Here is a 23,463-nt window from a genome sequence, read left to right as displayed (position 1 = left end):
CTCCACCTCAACAGTTGCCTCCCATTAACTTACCTGACCGCGATCTCAGACAGGAACAACCAACATTGAAAAACTCCAACTCAACCACCGTTGTTAAGGGGATTGATAAGTGATGGAGTTTGGCAAAACATTATTCATGTGTGTGTTCTTGAATGTCTCCAAAGAATCCTCTTACCAACCGACATCAACAAGGCTACGTACCAATAAGAAGAGAGATCTAGGAAACAACATTTGTTCCTACATACTGATAAAAGCTTGGAATGAGGCTTCTGAATCCCTACAGTTCCCACTTCCCATGCATATCAATGAGAGCATCATCGACTCTTGCAACTAAACCAAGGCCATGTTCAGTACCAACTCCATGAATTCCCTTTCCAAAAATTCTCGTCCTGCAATGCAACACAAGCAGGTAGTGTCTCTGTGCGCCATTTCACTAGACATCTGACAAAAACATCATCCAAAATCCAAACTTTATCACTGACTAATGAAGCTCTCACCCTTTCTGAGCATAAGCAGCAATAGTGGCGTCACGGACATTGAGAGGGTTGTCATCGAAAAGGCGATGGAGGCGGTGGGAGCACCATGTTCAATGTAGGAGAGGAGGAGAGAGGATGAGGTGGGAGATGGAAGAGAAGGAGACTATTCTTGTCTAAGATCGTAATCTGGTAAATCACCAACGAGCTGTCTTCGAGATTGACTGATCTTCTAATGGTCTAGCGAAGGGGGGGGGGGGGGGGGGGGGGGGGAGGGGGGAACTATCTGAAATCTTTGCTGGAGAAGAAAACACCAGGATCCTCTGAGAGACTCAATCATAGGATTAGATTGGACACTGAGATGGGGCTCGGCGTGGTCACTCCGATGCTCAAGTTAGAGATGTCTTTCGTGTGAAGAGTGAAAAATAGGAAGAAGGAGAAACGTAGTAGAGTTACCTGGGAGGAAGAGCCTCCTCCAGGGTTTATATAGTTGCCTAAAAGAGCGTCTCCACATCGAGCGCGCTGTTCTCCTTCAGTTTCCGTGTATGGGCCGATGGGGGACTATATCAGTCAGTTGTTATTCGTCTCTCCATTCATCGGATGGATGTGTTTGACGGATGGTATCTAGGGAACTAAGTCTAACACTTGGATTACCGTTCTGCCATCCCTGCAATGCCAAGTGTCTTTAGGAATATTTGTCGTCGTTGTCCATTTTGGGATGATTGAATTGAAGATGAGGTTGAAGAGTCCGAGTCCTCTGGAGTCATTGACCAAGCTGAAGGAATCAAAGGGTCTGAGCCCTCAAGAGTCGGGTAGCTGAGCCGAAGGAGAACTCAGAGGAGCTTGAGCCCTCTGGGGTCGAGTGACCAAGCTGAAGGAGTCAAATCACCTAAATGACCCGAGTCTTCTAGAATCGGATAGCTAAGCCAAAGGAGGAGTCGGAGGGGCTTGAGCCCTCTGGGGTCGAGTGACCAAGCTGAAGGAGTCAAAGGACCTGAGCTCTCAAGAATCGGGTAGCTGAGCCGAAGGAGTCAGAGGGGCTTGAGTCCTCTAGGATTGAGTAACCAAGCTGACAGAGTCAAAGGACCCGAGTCCTCTAGAGTCGAATGGTTGAGCCCTCTAGGGTCGAGTGACCAAGTTGAAAGAGTTGAAGGGGCCTGAGCCTTCTGGGGTCGAGTGACCAAGTTGAAGGAGTCGAAGGGTCACCTTGACATCCACCTACGCTTAACTTTGACCTTCCACCTATGCTTGACTGTTGACTTGACTCTACCACTTGTAGGTTCTCCTTTCTATCATATCATAAGCCTCATCTTAAATCTAGTCAAAGGAGACCTAAGTCCTATTGACTGGACTGAGATGACTATAGTTTGACTACTGACTCGGATCCAGGGATGATGTGATACCAAATTTTTTGCCTCTTCATCGAATACCTCGATAATATGCGAGATATGCATCATTAATGTGGGTGATATATGTGATGGGGTATCATCCCTAGGATCAATTGTCTTATTAAATCATAAATGTTGTCTAGTCTGAGGTTGACACATGTTAGGGTAGTGCAAAATGTATAGTTCCATATAACTATTGAGATTCTATCAGTTTGGTTGTGAGATCAAATGACGTAGGATGATATCCCTCCATTTCATCTTTTTGATCTGACGGCTAACATTTTTTGGCATTGAGTATATTAGGGCTAGCGATAAGGGAGTACCATCGCATTTGTCTCTCTTTGCATCTTCGAGCTTTGCCCGTCATTTTCTGTGACTTCGCGATTTCTAGTCTCTGTAAGTCCTTTATTTTGTGTCCTGAACTTGTTTTCTTGCTATTTCTTTTTCTTTATGCTTGCTCTTGATGGTGACCACGAGTTCCTCTGCTCCATGGTACAAATCCATGGAGTCAAATTTCAATAGAGGAGACTTAGACCAGATAAGGATGCAATTCAAAATTCCAGCCGACCATAGGTTAGTGATTCCCAATGCTCTCGATCGACCACAACATTCTCTCAATGATTTCTTGACCTTTTTAGAAGTCAGATGTTAGGTAGTTTTAGGTTTCTCGTTACCCATTTCTTTATCGAGGTTTTTAAATACTTTCAAATTCCTCTTCAATATTTAGCTCCTAATTCATATTGACTACTTTGCAAAGTAATTAGCATCTTCGCTTCTACTGAATCTCACTCAACTCCCGAGTTTTTCATTATTTCTTTTATCCAAAGAAAATGAAAATCGAGATCTTTTATCTTAATGCCCGACCCTTTTGCAGCTTTTTAGCTAAGGTCTTGAGTTTGCATAATGGGTTGGAGCAAAGGTTGGAGCAATATATTCTTTGAGGGAGCAAAATTTCATCGATGATCCTGAAAGGTTTTGATGTCAAGATACTCGAGATTACCTATAAAGCTTCAATATTAATTGATGATACATCTTTAACCAATGAGGGGGCAAACTTCTTAGATGAACAATTCGATTGTATCTACATCAAAATTCAAGAGATAAACATTAGTAGAACATGTGGCAATGGAAGTCAAAGGAAGAAATTCAAGGATGAAACCCTAGTATTATTGATCATTCTTCAGCAAAAATAAAGGGATGTATGAAGAGATTGAAATCATCAAAGAAGAAATCAACCTCAAAGTCTAGGATATATGTAGATGTGGGCATCGAAGTCAAGCGCGACTGTCTAATTTTACAACAAGGGTATGTGTCAATTAATTCTATATTTATATTATAATTTTATTTGCAGATTAATTATTTTTATTAAATTTTATAGATATAGATAATCATCATAACAGCGATAATAACACATATAAAGAAAATTTAGCATCTATAGCTAGTACTATCAAAGTTTCATTTTATTAAATTATAGTGGTTGATTGAAAAATTAAAGTTAATAATTATCTTTATTGTTGTAAGTTCTAATAACATGCATTAGGATGAATGAAGGTTTAGCATCTTTCTTCTATCTATATTCTTCATTTTGATATTACAACATCATCTTGGTTGTCTTTCTTGTTATTGTGTTCATGTTAAACTCTAGACCATTAAGCTAATATACATGTTGCTATTATACTGAAGTCGTCATCAACTTGTTGAGGAGTACATAAGTCCAGGCATCTCAATATGGTGGGATTCACTTTTGGTGTGTATCATTGCAAAGTTGCTAGATAGATGTATATGATACTAATATGTTTAAAAACCACATAGGAATAACTAGCTGTAGCTCGAGGAAATAATTGTCATACTCTAAGCTAGGATTCAAGCAGAACCCACAATTAGATACACAAGGCATCACATAGGTTAGAGCACACCAGCTTGTTTGGGGACGAGCGGCGGCAGTAGGTTAGAGCACACTTGTGTCGCAACTTGAAACCAGGAAGGTCTACCATTTTGCTCTTCCTTCACCATCTATCTATCACTCATCCAATTGAAGCATACAGTTGAAACCTTGCCTGACTTCCAGTTGAAGCATACAATTGAAACCTTCTAGAAAACTCACTGCAGGACAGGCGGGGGCGCGAGGGGTGGGGGCGGTGGCGTGGGAAGAGGGAAGGGGTTGCGGCGAGGGACGGGTGGCGGCAGTGAGGGACGGGCGGCGAAAGCGAGAGAGCGACGGCGGCGGCAACGTGGGACGGGCGGCGACAACCAGGTCGCGGCGATGGCAACGAGGTACGTGCGGCGAGGGGTCGCCGCGGCGGCGGAGGAGGCGAGGGAGCAGCAGAGAGGGAAGAGAGGAGAGGGAGCGGCGGAGAGGCGCGGGAGTGGGAGCGGCGGCGAGCGGTACGCCAACTCAACCCGTCGCCCACGGTTGTCCACCGCGCGATAAATATATATAATAAATTTTTATTCAAAAAAATGAAATAGGATGAATTGAGATCATAGGTACTTAAATATATTAATTATTTTTTTATTTTTCATTCATTTATATAGGATAAAAGAAACATTTTATTTTTTAAAAAAATTTAATTTCTGATGGACCTCTCATTCGAATTTAGATGAAATTCTGATATCTATCACAAAAAAAAAAAATTAATCTGGTAGGATTCTTAAAAAATTCTTTGATTTTTTTCGGAATAGTCGGAACATTGAGGAAGATCCAAAAAGGTATTTCGGGAATTGATCTGATTTTATCTCTATTCGTTCCGTATTTCAAAAATTGATTTGATTTTATCTTTATTTGTTCCATTTAAAGAAAGAAAAGACCCTAAAGAATCGTTTTTTTTAGTTACTAAATCTCTGCTTAATCGATAATATGGGATATTTTGAATCATCATTTCTAATGGAATCGAAATGATCCATGTTACACATGGCCAATTATAAATTATTGTCTTTATTTTACATGATTAGTATACTTCATACACTCAGACTATAAAAATCATATTGATCAAAAACATTAAATTAGTTGTTGGAAATTATAGATTAATATAAAAATCAATAACAACATATTTCATTACTTGCATAAATAATTTTAATATACAAGTAATGAAACACGGATAAGATTTAGGGTTTTCGGCCTACCACGCTCCCAGCCACGTCGGCACGCTCCGCACGATGCCAGCTCAGTGTCACGGATGCATGGCGCAGAGGGCGTCGTGCAGCATATAAGCCTTATATATATATATATATATAATTATAATATAATATAATATAATATAATTTTAAATAAAATTTAGTATATTACACATGGTCAATTATAAATTATTGTCTTTATTTTACATGATTAGAATACTTCATACTCTCATACTATAAAAATCATATTGATCAAAAACATTAAATTAGTTGTTGGAAATTATAGATTAATATAAAAATCAATAACAAAATATTCCATTACTTGCATAAATAATTTTAATAGATTAAATAATTAATTTTTAATTATTTAAACATTAAACAAATGATAGCATCATCAATATTATTTTTAAAATTTAAAAATTAAAATTTTAATTAGAAGATATTTACTATAATCATTGATGATGCCTCTACATTTGATATTCCAAATTATATATATATATATATATATATATATATATTTCAAATCAAATGAATTTCTATTTTTTGAAAAAAAAAACTTTAATTTTAAATATTATACGTTTTCTTGTAAACATTTTTAGATAAAATATAATTAAAATATATCAAGGCATAGACTAAAAGACTGGTTATATACCAATGTTAGAATAATTTATATATTATATACAACATTAATCGAGATATACAACATTAGAATATTTATGAATTATGTGCAAACATAATTGAGACATACAATATCAGAATATTTATAAATTATATACAATATCAATCGAGAAATATCTCCCGCCATTGATATATTTGATTTTTTAAAAGAAATGAAAAATATAATTTGGATCTTCTACGTCTTAACAAATCAAATACCACATCTCTTTATTTACACATTTCCATCAAATGTGTAACACATAACTAAGAGGTTACAAATGACTTATCAAAGAATAGGTTCCAAATTTAATTAAAAAATCATCCAATTATTGACCATATTTTGAAAAGGTTTTGAGAATTAATTCTCAAAATCTTTCAAGAAAGGCATAATGGTATTGAAATCAATAAATGTTCAATACAGTTTGGCCAATCTATTCACCTCCATCCTTATCTCATTCTACCTGTCCAAACATTGGCCGAATCACTGACCAACTTATCATTTTAACAAAGTTATTCCAATCTAAATCAATCCAAAATAACTTGACCTCGTCATGCCTTTTTAGCCTTTACTGGTGGGCGAGGGGGAAAGACGACTCTGAATAACCAACCTGCAGAAATAGCACCAATGAAAGGGCAGATCCAGTAGACATAGAATTGCTCCCACTTATTGTGACGATTGTTGAGATAAGCCCAGCCATATGCCTGTAAATCAGAAGAACCTCATCAGTATATGATTAGGCAATATCCGATCTAATTATATGATATAGCAGCGTCTGCTAGTAAACTAGCATGACGGCTAATCATATGATCCAACAATCATTTTACTTCAATGAGTAAAATATCAAGATATTATAATGAAATCCTTGCAAAAACAGTTGTGTTATTGAGAATTATTGACTGCTTTAGCATCTTTGGTGGTTTTAAATCTAGCATCCCTTAATTGTTATACATGAGTAAAATAACAGCCCTGAAACTCAGATTCTACAAGTGTTGAAAGTTCTATACGTATATGTTTAACATCGTCTTATGGTCTGGGAGGACATAACTCCAACATCAATGTTTTTTTTATGACCAATCAGTAATTTAACTACATCTAGACACTAACATGGAATCAGAGGAGTCAATAAATAATGCACGTATAGTGGAAGAATGGTAGAGGTAGCCTGAAGGTGTGATGATGATGCCTCAGTACTCATTGAGCTTACAAACAAATTATCAAAATAGTAGTGCTATTTGGAAGGATGAGTATGTTGTCACTTGATCAATTACATTAGAATATATCTAGATCATAGAATTTTAAATGAAATTGATGATTCACAAACCAATCTTACTCCAACTAGGAATTCAGATACATAACTAAGATTATTTTTCTCGATATAAAATTAATTAGAAAAATAAATTATTATATTGATTTGAGATAGATTACTGGGTTCCAATTTAAACTCAATCCTAACCCACTGAAGCTGAGATGTTCATTGTTTGAATAAGGAAATAGCCTACTGCTTTTGTTTTCATTTTCTGATTTTTCATCTTTTAACATTTTTCAACATTTCCTTTTTGGGGAAACATCAAACATCTTCAGTGCAAAAAAAAAAAAAAAACACGGTGTCAAAAAGTAAATAAATTTTAAATTATATTTTCTGGAAGCAGTAAACTAAAAACAAAAAAAAAAAATAATGAACCCAATACTTTGAGAAAACAACCATAAAGTCAAAAGTACATGTCACTGAAACTCCTTCAAGTACCTAATTGAGCTTTATGTTAACATAAACAGTATGACCTTTGATGATTGTGCAATTGTGAAACTACTTGGTCTTAAATTTGCTGTCCACAGAATCATATGATTTCCCCCTCATTTTAACAATATTTTTGAAGGACAAGAATAATAGTCGGAGAAATAGTTGGGTAAAAAATCAAAAGAACTTTTTGAGTACTAAGAAGCACAACAGCAAATTGATAACCTACTATGTAAGTTTTCTAAAAGCATAAGAAGCTAAGTTGCACATTCATAAAAAGCCTAAAGATTCTACTTTTCCAAGTGCTGCAAAGGCCACACTTTATGAGGGAAGCCACTTGAAAGAAGATGCCCTCCCTCACCTTCTGTCTAAATAATATCCTTATGATTGCTTTGTTAAAATGTACAAGATATTCCATCACATATCCCTCTGGATTCAATGTCCTAATCTATGTAACTTATTAACAAAATAGTAGAAAGAAAAATCAGTTAACATAGATTTAACAGAGATTCAGTGAGAAAAGTATATACAGGTTGTGGCATAAGAAGAAAGATAACACAGAGAAGAAAGTAGTACTTACATTTGCAGGATTCATGGACGGTCCAGTGTAGCTACCGCCAGCAGTAATGACCCCAAGGGTGCAGATGGTGATCATCAATGCCTTGACTAACGGACTCGGAGGCCCCTTGAAGATGATCCAAAGCACGGCCACGGTGATGACGAATGTAAGGGCACCCTCGGCTATGGCCCCCGTGTGCAAATCTACCTTCAACGAAGGCCCGACCAATAAGTGCTTGTAATCCGGCGGCATTACCTCATAGAGGGCTAAGAGCCCACCGACCGCGCCGGCCGCCTGCGAGGAACCACAAAATTCATCAAGTCATTCGATCCATCAGCGATAACGAGAGGGAAATAGAGTTCGATCGCTACCTGGGCAGGGAAGCGGAGGGCCATGGAGATGAGGGTGTCTTCTCCGAATCCCGCAGCGTAGAAGGCGGCGTTGCCGGTGGGGTTAAAGCTGGCGCCGCCCATGGCGTCGGCGATGACGTTGAAGGCGAAAACAATGACGAAGATGAGGGAGGCGGTGACGAGGAGGGGGAAATAGGTGCCTTGGATCTCGAGAGCTGCCGTGATGATGAAGGTGGCGAAACCCAGGCTGGAGATGCAGAACATCCAAACGAACGTGATAAGGGCGTCCCCGACGGCGGCCTTTACCGCACCCATCGCCTTCGCTCCGTCTGAGGTCGAAACCCTACACAAGAAGCCGTGGATCGATCCTTCTCCTCTGCTTCAAATCCAGCACTTCACAGGGGAGGGGAAGAAGAAGAAGACGCAAGGAGTGAATTAGGGCCTGGCTAGTGGCCCTGCGAATATCCTTTTGTAACCCATCTGCCTACCGAATCCCGGCCTTGCTAATGGTGGCTACTGATCCAACGGACGAAAACGATCTAGCGGAATGAAACGCATCACCAAACCTGTACTATCCGTCCGATCAAAACAGGAAAGGCGTTAATCGAATGTGAGGAATTCAAAGTGGAAATAATTAGGTTCATAAATACGAAGACTTTTATGTAAATAAATGATTGCTTGTATGTGTTGTTCATTAAGTATGATATGTATAAATTGTTTATGAATAAATTATTATTAGAAAAATCTAACAACTCTTAATTAGGGATAATAATAAATCAAATTTAAATCAGATTCCATATCTATCATTCTTATCCTCATTTATTATATTCATTTTTATCATTATCCTATCGAGTATTCAACTTCCATTTTTTATTCATAACTAAAGGATCAGATATCCATTTCATCCTCGCACTCATTAAAGAATTAAATATCTTATATATCAATAATTTTCTTTATTTCATGTAATCATTTATTTTTCATTTGATAATTAATTTTAAGTACCAACCAATATCACTGGATTTCAAAAAACAACACCATATATATATATATATAATCGAATATTTGGATCGGATATGGATACTTTTACTGAATCCATCTTCATATCTAAATTTAAAAATCCTCTTACCTCATTATTTAATTGAATCTAAAAAAATATCTCTATATCTACCTCCATTCAAATTTGATATCAGAATTCTCCATCCAATTTAAAAAATTGTCATTCCACTTCTAGAATTTGATATTGAATTCTTCATCAAATTTTCCCATATATATATATATATATACACACTTTTTATAAAGTATAGTTACTAATTGTTTAATATAGGTATTATAGATTTCATGTGTATTAGTGTATATAAGTATAACATTTTAATTTAATTAAACTTTTTGAGTGTAGGACACTATGTCATCTGTGTCATATGCATCTTACTTGAGCATGAGATCACTTGTAGAAGTCTTTAAGACATGATTGAATTAGTTACTGTAGAACAGACTTACTATAGTGAGCAAAGATCAATCTCAACGAAGCCAATGCAATACCCTTAGTGGTCAATTATAACTTTCCAATTTACTTCCTCATATGATCATGAATTATGATGGGATGAGTTCCATCTTTTGCTGTAGCAGGGATCACTTGTAGAAGAGAACTCACACTAAGCAATACTTTAGTCAAAGTTTTGAAAGATAAATGATTTAACTACAAGACTAATAGAATGATTAGGGTACCATATCGAATGTTCACGGAGATGGATAATAGTGTGTTCGAGCAAAACCCTAGTTACACTTGGGCATTCAAAAGCATAAGGAAAAGGAAAGGAGTATCAAATGTTATGATGCAAAATGTCTTAGACCTAAAGCAACAATTCATAATTTACATGTCTTTTTAATGCAATTTTTTTTCCTTACAGAATCTTTTAGGTGTCCCAATACTAGAATCTTTGTTCGATAGTCATTGAGTTTATGAGCTACGTCTCCTCGAGAGTTCACAAAGCCAAGCGAAAAAAGAGCAGCATGAAGCAATAGAATAAAGGGGTCATTTAAGATATGTAACTTTATAATAAAACGTGAAATTTATTATTCCAGTGGTTCCACATGATCAGCTCACAATTATATGTAAAGAAATAAATCGAAAAGTTATAATTGACCACGGTGGGCGACAACCATTTGAGAGCTATAACAAGCTCTTAGACCATTTTGGGTGCTTAATTATTTGAGCAATAAGCAAATAGTAAATTGATAGAGAATTAGGATGGTTAATTGCAATGCCCTAAATATCTAATAGTTGACTAAGTGGTGGACGTTGACCTGGGCTTTGGGCTTTCTCCTCGTTTCTTCTCGGATTCCATTGATCCACCAAAACTATAAAGTTAGTTGAAGCAGGCGGCAGGGCACCAGGTGCCCTCTGATAAGGCCATTCGTTACCGGCCTTATCAAAACCCTTGCCACCTTATCCCTCCTCCTCCTCCTCCTCCTCCTCCTCCACCACCCACCATGGCTGCCGCCGCCTCCAGTTTCACCATCGGCGTATCCTGCTCTCTACCTCTCCTCTTCCCTTGCCCGCTCTTCCCCCTCCGGCGCGGCGGCGGCATCCTCAAGCTCCCGGCTTCCCGGGGCCTCGCTTTCCCCTGGTTCTCCGCCACTCCGAGAGCTCCTCGCGCTCTCCCCACTCTTCGTTCCCGCCTCAGTCGCCTCTCCCAACTCCGTTCTCAGCGAGGAGACCTTTAGGGGCTTCCGTGGCCTCCCCAAGTCTCCGCTCGAGGAGAGCGACGAGGAGGAATACGTCTCTGACTCCTACAACTCCGACGAGGGCGGAAGAGGTCTCCGCTGCCGGTGTGGACCAGGATGAGCTCGCCATTGCCAGATTAGACCTGCCACAGCAGCTAGTTAGTACCCTTGAGAAGCGAGGGATTACCCATCTTTTCCCCATTCAGGTGAAGCCAAAACAGATTTTTATTTTGCTTTTAACTCTTGTTTGGACTGTTCGATTCACTGCCAATATGATTTGATATGAACTGCTTTTATATATCGGTTGGTTGTTTTTGCATGATGCATTGTTACAGGCGGCATTTTAACATGCTTTATTTGTCTTTCTATAGAGGGCCGTTTTGATTCCTGTTCTTGAAGGACGAGACCTTATTGCACGTGCTAAGACTGGTACTGGAAAGACTTTGGCGTTTGGAATTCCCATAATCAAGCGCCTGACTGAGGATGATGAGGCAGAGGGGAGGAGGGTCAAGGTGCCTACTTTTATTAAAATCTCATTGCCACGCTTAGTGGTGTGTTTGAAATGCTCACTGTCTTCCTAAGCCGTTTTTCATTTTCATTCCTTGATTGGTTTAGGCTGTCAGGTCGTCTTCCTCGGGTTCTGGTTCTTGCACCTACCAGAGAATTGGCCAAACAGGTGGAGAAGGAAATAAAAGAATCTGCACCTTATCTGAGCACTGTCTGTGTTTATGGTGGAGTTTCTTACAATATTCAGAAAAATTCACTTTCCCGTGGTGTTGACGTGGTCGTGGGAACTCCTGGTCGAATAATTGACCTTATTAATGATGATAGTCTTAGGCTTGGAGAGGTTCAATATTTGGTTCTGGATGAAGCTGATCAAATGCTTGCTGTTGGATTTGAAGAAGATGTGGAAGTGATATTGCAGAAACTTCCACCACAACGTCAAAATATGTTGTTCTCTGCAACAATGCCTGGTTGGGTTAAGAAGTTGTCTAGGAGATACCTAAATAACCCTCTGACAATTGATTTGGTACGTCCATTTTAATTCCTATTTTTTGGAATCAAGTGTATGATTTCACCTCTTGCAAATTATAATATTAATATATTTTTATGGTCTAGGTTGGTGACCAAGATGAGAAGCTAGCAGAAGGCATTAAACTTTATGCCATATCAACAACTGCAACTTCAAAGCGCACTATTCTGAGTGACTTGATTACGGTATGCTTATGATATTTTTGTTATAGAGACTGGTGGTCCGTTTCTCCTTTTGTTACACTTGGTTTGCAAGCCTAATTGTTATGTGCAGCATAGGTTGCCTCTGCTAAAATATCTCGCTCATGTTGTTAGGCATTTGATGCTGAGCTTATCTACATTGCATCAAATGCAATCCTTTTAGTGAGCAAAATATGAGACATTGCAGAAGTTTATTTTTTGTCGCATACTGATTCTTTACATGCATACCTTTTTTTGTAAGAAAAAAGTTTTAAGATTTTGAATCAATTCTCCTTGCAGTTTGCGCCAGTGTATTATTTAAAATGAACGGAATAGCTTTCCCAAAACAATTTTCATTTTACTTGTCTGCCATATTCTGTCTATGCAAATTTTTCATGCAACATTTGCCTATAAATTGTTACCCTTCTAAAAACTATTGCACATGATATTTTGCTTTTTTTTTGGCCTAAAAATGCTCATGCTTTTGATGTTTTCTTGTTCTTAAACATATCATAACTAATTATTAACTTGCACAGGTATATGCCAAGGGTGGGAAAACAATTGTTTTTACTCAGACAAAGCGTGATGCTGATGAAGTATCCATGGCCTTGAGTAATATTATTGCATCTGAGGCACTGCATGGGGATATATCACAACATCAGCGAGAAAGAACCTTGAATGGATTTCGTCAAGGGAAATTCACTGTGTTGGTTGCAACCGATGTTGCTGCTCGGGGACTAGATATACCAAATGTTGATTTGGTATTTTGTTATGTTTTTGTTTTGATATTGTTTGTCTGCCTGTTCTATCAGTTAATAAGCTTCTTGTGGATAATAATTTTTATCCTCAATCTCTGCGTAGTTTTCTGCAATAAATTTTTATGGGTTTATAGAATGATAATCTTTGGTCTTTTTTTCTCTTTTGCAGATTATTCATTATGAACTACCAAATGATCCAGAGACATTTGTACATCGTTCTGGTCGTACTGGACGTGCTGGAAAAGAAGGCACTGCCCTCTTGATGTTTACTAGTAGCCAGCGGAGAACAGTTAAATCTCTGGAACGTGATGTTGGATGCAGGTTCGAGTTTATAAGCCCACCTTCAATGCAAGAGGTATTGGAATCATCTGCTGAGCAAGTCGTTGCTACTCTTCGAGGTGTTCACTCAGATTCAATCCAATATTTCCTTCCAACTGCTCAAAGGTTGACTGATGAACAAGGAACACATGCTCTTGCTGCTGCTTTGGCACATTTAAGTGGATTTTCTCAACCACCTTCATCTCGTTCTCTTATCAGTCATGAGCAGGTGAAAGTGTGGTCTCATACTACACATTTGGTTTGCAGTTTCTGTTTTTGCTTATTGAATTCTGGAATATTTTGTTTATGCTTTGTTTGATAAAGCAAGACCATATCTGATCCAGGTAGCAAAATAGTTTGTTTTCATTTTTTTTTTTGTTCTGCTGCAAGTAGATAATGCCTGGTATTCTTGTTTACATGAACATGCTCCAGCATAATTCCTTACATGCTGGATAGATTCTTTACCTTTTGGAAAACTGTGCACTCCTTTAGCTTGTGTTAGCATGCCTCTTCAACATATTTTGAACTTCAGTTATCTGTCATGTATAGGGGTGGGTGACATTACAATTAACACGTGAACCTGGATATTCAAGAGGGTACTTCTCTGCAAGATCTGTTACTGGATTTCTTTCTGATGTATATCCTGATGCTGCTGACGAAGTGGGCAAAATATACATGATTGCAGATGAAAAGGTTTGAACTCCATGAAACCACATGCATTTCCCCCTTTCAAATATGGTCCTGCTTGGTGCCTTTTGTTACTGTTTGATGTTTCTATCTTGGATTCATTTAATGTAATATTTGAAATCTCCTGATAGAACAATCACTTATTTCCATGTCATTCCCTTTTTCTTTGTCATATTTAACTTTCCTTTTTGGTTTTTGTGTTATCCCTTGGTTGTACATTTCAATAGTCTTTTTCCACTTTTGAATTTAAATTTCCTCATATATTTTTGTGGCTACTTATTCATGTTATATTTTGTTTTTCTCAGCCATTAGTTGAATGAAAAAGGTGGTGGGTTCCAATACTTGTGATGAGTTATTTTCGTGCTTTTGTAGTTGTGATATGTATTTGGTGAAAAGAGCATAGATATGTATTAATATGAATGTCATGGAATAGACATGTAAACGGCCTGATATCATGCATTTTAATTAGTTTTTCTCCTTTTCCTTTCAGCCAAAATAGACACCTGGCACACAAATGGCATCTGGTCGTGCGTAAGGGATGAGGAAACTAGAGTGCTAAATAATGACCTACATACACACTATGTGCATATCCACATGATGTAATCTTGCATACGTATCATGCATTGACTAGAGAAGTGAAATATATAGTTTGAATTCAATGATTTCATACATGTATATGTTGGATTCCTGGAAATGTGTTGAATAGTCCATTAAGTGTGAAGGGCAAACTTGTATAAATAGTTGATTTTGAGATTCACATCACTTCATTGGATGTATTAAATAATTCTTTCATAGCGACAGCAACAAGCTTAAATTTCAATAGTGCTGTCATGCAAATTTGAACCCCCAACCTTTGGCCGAAAGGTTTCAAAATCTAGCTCGCTTATCACTGTACCAAGCCACTGTTGGCAGATTTACAATACTTTATAAAAGTTGAATTATGTAGCAAATTTCAGCCCTAAGTTTAATATGTATCAACTATACTTTACAGGCATCAAAATTCTTTGAGAAAACATTGTGAAATTGTCTGTTCAGACACTATTTGCTATTTTGACATTAAACACAAATAACTACATTTGCCATGCTCTTTTAGGTTTAACGTACTGTTTGATTTACCTGAATGGATTGCAAAAGATTCCTAAATAAACATTGGCCTCAAATATCCATCATAATAACCACTATTGCCAATTCTTTGCAGGTTCAAGGTGCTGTATTTGATATACCTGAAGAGATTGCTAAAGAATTGTTAACTAAGCAATTGCCTCCAGGAAATTCTATAGTCAAGATCACCAAGGTGGTCCTCTTCTTCGTATTCTCATCTAATTCTTTCCTTCAATCTCATTCAACTTCTAAAATGACAGCTACTGTTCGATTTTGTGAAACCATGTTGATGTTTGTATAGAGCCTGATTTTGGATGTGGGTGTTTTTAGAGTATTCATGGAATGACAAAGATCCTTTAGATTTCTGGCATAGTTTTTCCTTTGGATTCACATGTTTGTATTACTCAGAGTATACTGGCAGCTTTCCTGCTGTCTTGCCACTGGATGGTCTAGCTACTGTATTTGTAGATGTTTAGCAGAACTTAAGCTTCAATCATTATGTATGAGTATGCTGCTTAAGATTTGATGCTCAATTTCCTTTTACTTTTTGACCTAATCTATGCAAGCCTCAAGTAGATGATCTTAATTGCTATTTGCTTGTCCTCCTGGCATATCTAGTTGTGATCCTTAATCCACTCAATACATTTTATTAAGATGACTGTGTAACTATGTCTTTTTTTATTGTGATGCCTTTTTAGCTCCCTATTCTGCAAGATGATGGTCCTGCCACTGACTTTTATGGACGATTTTCAAACCGGGAGCGGAGTTCTAGAGGTGGTGGTTCTTCGGAACGAAGTCAGAGGGTTTCAAGAAGTTGGGGTGGACGAAAATATGACAGTGATGATAGCCGTGGACGAGGTGGTGGTTCTTCTGAACGAAGTCAGAGGGTTTCAAGAACTTGGGGTGGACAAAAATATGACAGTGATAATAGCTATGGACGAGGTGGCCGGACCTCCAGAACTGACAGTAGCTGGTCTCGGACCACTAAGCCACAAAGAGATAGTGAAGAGGACTGGCTAATTGGTGGAAGATCTAGTCGAACACCCTCATTTGGCAACCGAGAAAGGTATTGTCCATCCATTACATGGCCATCACATGGCCAAAATATTGAATTTGCAACCACTGCATGATAAAATTTTCTATTTTGAGAAAATTGTCTAAATTTTGGTTGCTTTGGTATTTTTGTTTCTAAATTTTGGTAATCTAAAGCTGCTTTGTAATATTATCAACATGAAGTTTTCTGTCTTATGTTTCTCGTTGCATTTTTTTTAACTTAACTCACTTTAATTGTGCTTCAAACACAGTAACATTCTGTCATTTTGTGCTTTAAAGGAACAGTATTCCTTCAAATTACAAGAGCTGTCATTTGTACAAAATTCTGATATTTGTGTTTGTATTCTTCGCAGAGGATTTGCAGGGGCTTGCTTTAACTGTGGCCGGTCTGGCCACCGTGCATCAGAATGTCCAAACAAGTAGCAATTACGCAGACATTCTTGCTGAATTCGATCCTCCAGCTCCATTGCCTTCAAGATCCAATGGTGACTGCATAGAAGTAACTAGCATCATCATGTGCCATTGCTGCATCACATTGCAGCTACACCATGCAGAGGTGGGGATGTGGTAACCCTAATTGTGGTGATAGTGAGATTTGGCTGATACTAAAAGTGAAGTTCTTGATCTAAGGGTGACTTAGCTGATCCTAGATTAGTTCCACACTGTATTTTCTCGATCTTCAAAATGTTGTTTGCCTTTTTTATTATTATCTGAAATTACGATCAATCTAAAATACTGTGTGATAGTGCCTAGGTCTCTTGTTGGTCTTATAGGACATATAAATATGTGTGTTGTATCTGCTTATAGCAGAGTAGCTTTTCTTCGTCATTTTCATTGGACTTTGGACTTTCCAGTTTATCTATAGTTGTGGTACACTATGTTCTTGATTAATCTCTTTGAGCATTGGATGTGTTGGGTGGAATGGTCAAAATCATTCCTCAATGTTAAATGGAGAGCAAGATCAAACATTATAATGTTTTGCATTAATATATTTTTATTATTAAGTTTAGAAGCATAAGCAATTTCATAAACTTAGCTATAACTTTTCGCTGGTCATGTTGAATGGAGAGTCACTACAAGGCTTCAAGATATCAAAACATCTTGATGGTTATCAAAATACAATTAACTAATTTTTTGACTTTTTGTATTAATAATTGATAATTAGTTTGGTAAGAATTTATTTTTGTTTTTTTGTTTGTTTTATATATAAGCCGGTGAAGAACGGTAAGAATTCAATATTTCTAGTTATGGTTGTTTTATAATTAGATAAAATAGTCTGAGTGATATATTTTACATTGAATATAAATAAAATTATTAAAATAGAGGAGAGTATTAGATGTTTTTTATAATTTTAAAATAATTCTAAGATTTAAAAAAAGTTTTATAAAATGACAGTTGAACTTGTAATATTATATGAAATTGAATATTATACTATGATTTGAACATATGAATAGAAGATATGAGTTACAAAGATGATATTAAGATAGACGAGCGGACAAATAAGGATAAATAGGATAAAAAATAAAAATATTAAAGAGAGTTGAAGTTGCACTTATTAAAAAAAATTTTGAAAGACACATTTAAGATGGTATAAGAATGTACTTAGACAACTAATAAATATTATAGTTAGATGATATAAAATTATAATAAATATGCAAATCAAATCAAACGAGGGATGAAGATAAAAAAAGACTTGATTAGTAATAATAAAATAAAATAAATTTATTTAAATATAAATGATAATATAGTAAGGACGTAAATTAAATCAATTTAAATATATATATATATATATAATTTATTAATATTTTTGAATAAAGATGATGAATTATTCATAAATAATATTTATGAACTATATATATATATATATATCAATGATATTTTTATCAAATTTATAAATAGATAAAGAAAATTTTAAAATAAAATGTAAACATTTAATATCAATCTCATTAATCAACAAAACAAGTTTTAAAATATAAATATTTTAATCAAATAAATTTAAATTGAGAATTCATTAATATTTAAATAAATTAAATTTAAGTAAACTTAAATTTAAGCTCATATAAAAAATCAAATTAAATTTAAATAATGATGCAATAATTTAATTCATTTTAAATCGATTAACTAAATTTAAAAAATATAAAATTTGATTTGTTTGACCTTAGATTAGAAGAAATAATTGAGCATGCTAAATTTGATTCACAAATTGAAATAAAATATTATTAATAAATCTTAATCCAAATTTGATTTGAACTCGAAATTCAATTCTAAAACCATATAATTTGACCAGTCCAAAAAATCTAAATAACTCAATTTTTTAATTTTTTTTAATAATTCCTCATTTTTATTTTAATATTTTATTATTATCACACTAATATTATATAAAATATTTTATTTTTTTAAAATAAAATTTAATATAATTTTAAAAAAAATCTCTCAAATTCTAAATCTGAGTCCATTCAAATTGAATCCGATCCAAATTTAATTCAATCCAAATCCGGCCCGAATCCTTAATCCTCAATCGGTGGGTTGGATCCGATACCCCTTCTTCTATCCCCTCTTTTCCCTGTCCCGCGAATCAATCACGATCGGACACCGCTCCTCCACCGTGCTGCGGTTGTCCGACCGGCGCCCAGTGCGGCCTCACGCCAGAAAGGGGAATTTGATCACTTGTCGCTGTAGACGCCTCCGGCCTCCCTCGAGAAAGGGCGAACGTTATCCCCACCCGCGGCGTCACCTCTCCGACGCCGCATAGACGAGGTTGACCCTGGCCGATCGCCGCCACATCCGTGCGCCACTGCCTACGGACTCGATTTCCGGCGCATCCCCAGGTCAGTGACAGACACAGGCATCGCCTGGATCTCTTTCCGCGATCTCTCCTGGTTCGGCACAAGGATCTAAGCAAGCGCCTGCGGCCTCCTCCTCGCTGATCCCCGAGGCTTCCGCTCACCACGGTCGGCACCCTGCCTCCTGGATCTACTTCCGGCATCTTCCCTGGTTCGTACAAGGATAAGCGCCTGCGGCCTCCTCCCCTCTCGGGTTGAGCAGAAGCCACATGGATCTACGGCCTCCTCTTCTCTTGGGCTGATCAGATTCAGAGGCCGGAGCGGCACCGTAGGCCTCCTCTCCATTCGGTTTGAGCAGAAGCGCAGAAAGCAGCATTTCTCCTACAGCGTCCCGCGAACCGCTTCCAGCCGCGATCGAGTCATAGCGGGTGAAGATTAGCTGGTAGAAGGTTATATGATGGCTAAGAGTAGGGACAGAACTGAGGATTTTAGGGAGGCTACCCGTGCGACAGCTCTTTCTTTTGGCTACGACGAGGTTGGTTATTGGGTTGAAACTATCTTAATTTTCTTCTTCCTATTGACGTGTTAGAGTTCCTTGCATTCACTTGAATATTCATGGGAGTTTTCCGTCTTGCTTCACTCTGGGCTATACATATCTTAAATTGTAATTGCTATTTCGCAACAGTAAACAATTCCAAGTTGTTCTGTTTCAGAGTTTTACAGTTTGTGAGTTTGTTTCAATTGAGAACAATTCAACATACGCTAGAAACTGCTACAATGATACGTGTAATTCATACGCTATCATTGTCTTTGACAGGCCAAATTGGCTGCACTCTCGGCATCTTTCATTTTGCGCAAACCCTCGGAGAAACCTCCATTTGAAAAAGCTGCAATTAAGACGGTACATCAGCTGCAGAGTCTCTTGCTTTGATATTCTCTGGATTACGTGATATCTCTATCATATTTGATGAATGTTTTGACAATTTTCTTATTTTTAGCTTGAAAGTATTTCAGAATTGGAACGCTTCATCACAAAGCATCGGAAAGATTATGTGGATTTGCATCGAATCACTGAACAGGAGAGGGACAACATTGAACATGAAGTGATTTAGCCTAAGCTTAATCTTTTGCCAATATTTTCTTTATTTGTGCACTATGTATTACCCTTTTGAACTTTTCCATATCTGCATATGCATATTTTATCCTAGCTTTTTTTTTTTTAAAAAAAGAAAAGAAAAGAATGAGAGTGAGAAATACATTGTGGTTAACTCATTGCATATTGAATAAAACCTATGTTGAAATCTAGGGCTCTCTCTATATATATACATAAACACACAACTAACTAAAAAGAACCACACCATCTTTTTATTTCTGTTTCCGTTCAGGTGATACCCATTTGACCTTTTTCCCCCATAGATTAGCTTTTAACTTCCAAAATGTATAAACCTACTCCTCACTCTATTTTGTTAAATGGCATCTGTTTATTTACTGGCCATTTACTCATATTCAATGCTTTGATGTGTTTATTTGGTTGTTTTATGAATATAATTTTTTACATTCAGGTTGGTGTTTTCATAAAAGTTTGCAAGGACCAGATTGATATACTTCAGAACATGATATACAATGAAGAAAAGAATGGAAGTTCAAAATCATGGCTTAACCTGAGGGATGATAAGCCCAATGCAGATGTGGTTGCTCACAAGCATGGTGTGGTATGGATTTAATTTAGTGGGACCTTTTTATTTATAAATTTTTAAATTAATTTAGATTTGGACTGTGAGAGCCATCAATAAGCCCTATGAGTAGTTTGGTTCTTGTGGTATGGTTTATTTTCTCTATCTGCTAACTACCAAAAAAAAATCATGTTTATTTCCTTGTTACTCAATGCTCGTTCATTACAAGCGGGATTTAGGTTGAAATTGAATGTTTTCATATATAATAGGCGGTCATAGGAATGCCAGGGTTGCTGCTATTTTGCTTTCAAATTATTTAGCAGAATAAGATTCCATTTTGTTCCAAAAATAGGCTCTTCCATTTTTATAACTTTTCCTGTGTGTTTCTCCATTGAATTATATGAAACAGAGAATACTGAGAACATTGGAGTTAAGACCGAGTTTTTTTACTATCTTCAGGGGCAATTGTAAAAAATTATTAGTTTGGCAAGGATCTCTATGATAGCTTTTCTTCTAAACAATTTTTCAGTAATACTTCAAATCTATGCATTTAAAATGTGCATTTCTTTAGTTTTAACATGATCTTTATGCTGGTTCTCATCCTTGCTGTAGGTTTTAATTCTCAGTGAGCGGCTCCATTCAGTCAGTGCTCAGTTTGACCGGCTCAGATCTGTACGCTTCCAGGATGCTATAAACAGAGCCATGCCAAGAAGGAAGGTTAATAGAGTTCTCCACTCAGCACCTTCTGAGCAACCTTCTGGCTTTGATCTACCGAATCTTGGCGGACAAGAGCTAACCACAACGCCTTTGAGAGTCCAAGAGCAAATTCTAGATGATGAAACACGAGCTCTTCAAGTATTTTTTTTTTAAAGCAACATTCATTTTCACTCTTCAATTCCAGTAAGCAATGTAGTTGTGTGTATTTAACATTAATTTGCATTTGTTAGGTGGAACTGAGCAACCTCCTTGATGCTGTTCAAGAAACAGAAACTAAGATGGTAGAGATGTCAGCACTGAATCACCTCATGTCAACTCATGTTCTACAGCAGGCACAGCAGATTGAACATCTATACGATCAGGTACCTGTTCTTTATTTGCTTTGGACACGATGCATTAAGGATGACTACCTCCGTTCTTTTGTCAGTTTTTGTTTTTTCTTCAACTGGATGTGCATTTTAATTACTTACGATGACTCCAAAAACCTATAGGCCTATCCTTGCTAGTGTTATATATTATGAACATCTTCATAAATTTGAATAAGCTTCTAAAGGTACATTTCCAGGTTTAATTTGGTTTCCAAAAGGAAGGCGTGAGAGTTTAGCATGCAACATCATTCAGCTTATAGATTTGAGTTCCTTTTTAAACACCATTTTGCCATAGGACACTTTCAGATTGTTACAGTACCAATAAATAAAGTTGAATGCTAACTTGAACAATTGAACAAACCCCTGCCAAATGAAAGAAAGGGTGTTTCTAGTTCTTGATGTTCCTGCCAGCCTGATGAGGCCTGGCGAGGGTCAATGCAGACAGACCTTTATGTGCCAAGTTGCAGTGGAGCAATAGTCTCACACCAAGTCTTGTCTTCAATACACCACGCAAAACAAATTCTAAAGAATAATTGATTATTACTAACACAATACACCATAAATTAGTAAATTAGGTTATATTATTAATAACACAACACAATGTAACTGATTATTTAATCATATTGTTGAAATTATAACTTAATACACTGATATTAATTACACTAATTCACTTTATTACTAACTTAAACTATATTGTCTAAGGAATTATTTAATATTGTTAACTATAATTGTAACTTGAGTTATATTAAGTATAGTTTATAGATTAATTTCAGCTATATTAGATTATAAGCTACGTAATCTATTATGTGGTAGTAGATTTGTTGTGTTTGTGTTTAATATCCTAAATTTATCATTAGTTGGAAAAATGTGGTCGGTACCTAGCTCCATACTTCTGTGTTATAAATAAGTCACATGACTGTTCTGAACCATGGATTCTCGGGCCAGTTTATGTGGTTAATGTGCATGGAAACACTTGTTTTTGAGCTTTGGTGCTGTTCACTATATTTAAATTCCAAAACACTTGAGCTTCAGAAGAATTTGGTTCTATTCGCCCAGTAATTTCCTTGCAAGTTATAAATATTTATCTTTTGGACTATTGATCAAACTCTAATGTTCAAAAAATGTCAAAATCGACAACAAAATTTTAAGTAACTCATCACAGATTCAGGTCAACTTTGTTTATCCTTTCAGCTGCTGCAATTGCACTATTGTCTTGATTATTTGTCTTGGTGGGTTTTAGGCAGTTGAAGCTACTAAGAACGTGGAGCTGGGTAACAAGGAGTTGTCTCAGGCCATCAAACGCAATAGCAGCAGCAGAACTTTTCTCCTCCTCTTCTTGTTTGTCCTCACTTTCTCCATCCTCTTTCTCGACTGGTACAACTGAATTTTAAAGCTTAATTTTAAAGTTAGATATGCTGGTTTAGATCAAAATGAAACTGTAGTTATCTTGGTTAAACGTTCATTTTTGCCGCACTTAGGCATGCTGCATTTTCGACTAAATCTAGAGTGTCAAAGTAGAAATACTTGTGAAAGTTGATAATTGCGAAGGATATAGGAATTATGCCAAGCAATTGCAGAGTTTTACAAAAACTTTTTTCCTTTTTTGGCAATTAGTATTCATGTCTGACTTCCTTGCAATGTGTGTATATATATATATGTGTGGCTTCACTTTCTTGTCTAAATGCTGTGAAGTTTATCTGTTGCCGGTGTCATGTAGTTTATCATTGCGTATGCTTCGAACATAAACTACTGTGGGTTTTAAACTTGTAAATTATGAAATATTCAAGTATTG

General features: G+C 36.7%; 3 protein-coding genes across 3 annotated transcripts; 2 read left to right on the top strand and 1 right to left on the bottom strand.

The window, feature by feature from the left end:
• Positions 1–5,835: 5,835 nt before the first annotated feature.
• Positions 5,836–8,692, bottom strand: LOC141820562 (aquaporin SIP1-2-like). The gene is made up of 3 exons (XM_074707892.1): positions 8,299–8,692; positions 7,949–8,221; positions 5,836–6,334 (listed from the first exon to the last, which is right to left on the bottom strand). The coding sequence occupies exons 1-3, from the start codon at positions 8,590–8,592 to the stop codon at positions 6,182–6,184; spliced, it is 720 nt and encodes a 239-aa protein (XP_074563993.1). The 5' UTR covers positions 8,593–8,692; the 3' UTR covers positions 5,836–6,181.
• A 2,060-nt stretch (positions 8,693–10,752) lies between these two features.
• LOC141820566 (DEAD-box ATP-dependent RNA helicase 3, chloroplastic) lies at positions 10,753–16,616 on the top strand. The gene is given in 14 exon segments (XM_074707897.1): positions 10,753–10,806; positions 10,808–10,855; positions 10,858–10,938; positions 10,940–11,085; positions 11,087–11,207; positions 11,373–11,507; positions 11,615–12,031; positions 12,121–12,219; positions 12,750–12,974; positions 13,141–13,518; positions 13,839–13,982; positions 15,175–15,270; positions 15,776–16,143; positions 16,484–16,616. Coding segments are annotated over 14 exon segments (2,367 nt in total). The 5' UTR covers positions 10,753–10,767; the 3' UTR covers positions 16,554–16,616.
• A 2,049-nt stretch (positions 16,617–18,665) lies between these two features.
• On the top strand, positions 18,666–23,242 carry LOC141820561 (syntaxin-81). Its single transcript, XM_074707891.1, has 7 exons — positions 18,666–19,448; positions 19,731–19,814; positions 19,912–20,016; positions 20,476–20,625; positions 21,199–21,441; positions 21,534–21,665; positions 22,912–23,242. The coding sequence occupies exons 1-7, from the start codon at positions 19,368–19,370 to the stop codon at positions 23,053–23,055; spliced, it is 939 nt and encodes a 312-aa protein (XP_074563992.1). The 5' UTR covers positions 18,666–19,367; the 3' UTR covers positions 23,056–23,242.
• Positions 23,243–23,463: the final 221 nt, after the last annotated feature.

The sequence above is a fragment of the Curcuma longa genome, unplaced genomic scaffold, assembly GCF_044706935.1.
Source record: "Curcuma longa cultivar G26 ecotype Majalengka, Jawa Barat unplaced genomic scaffold, ITB_CL_G26_1.1 utg509_np1212_2302976_RagTag, whole genome shotgun sequence".
Classification (NCBI taxonomy): Eukaryota; Viridiplantae; Streptophyta; class Magnoliopsida; order Zingiberales; family Zingiberaceae; genus Curcuma; species Curcuma longa.
The sequence above is the reverse complement of the archived record's forward strand: the minus strand, read 5'-3'. Positions and strand labels throughout refer to the sequence as shown.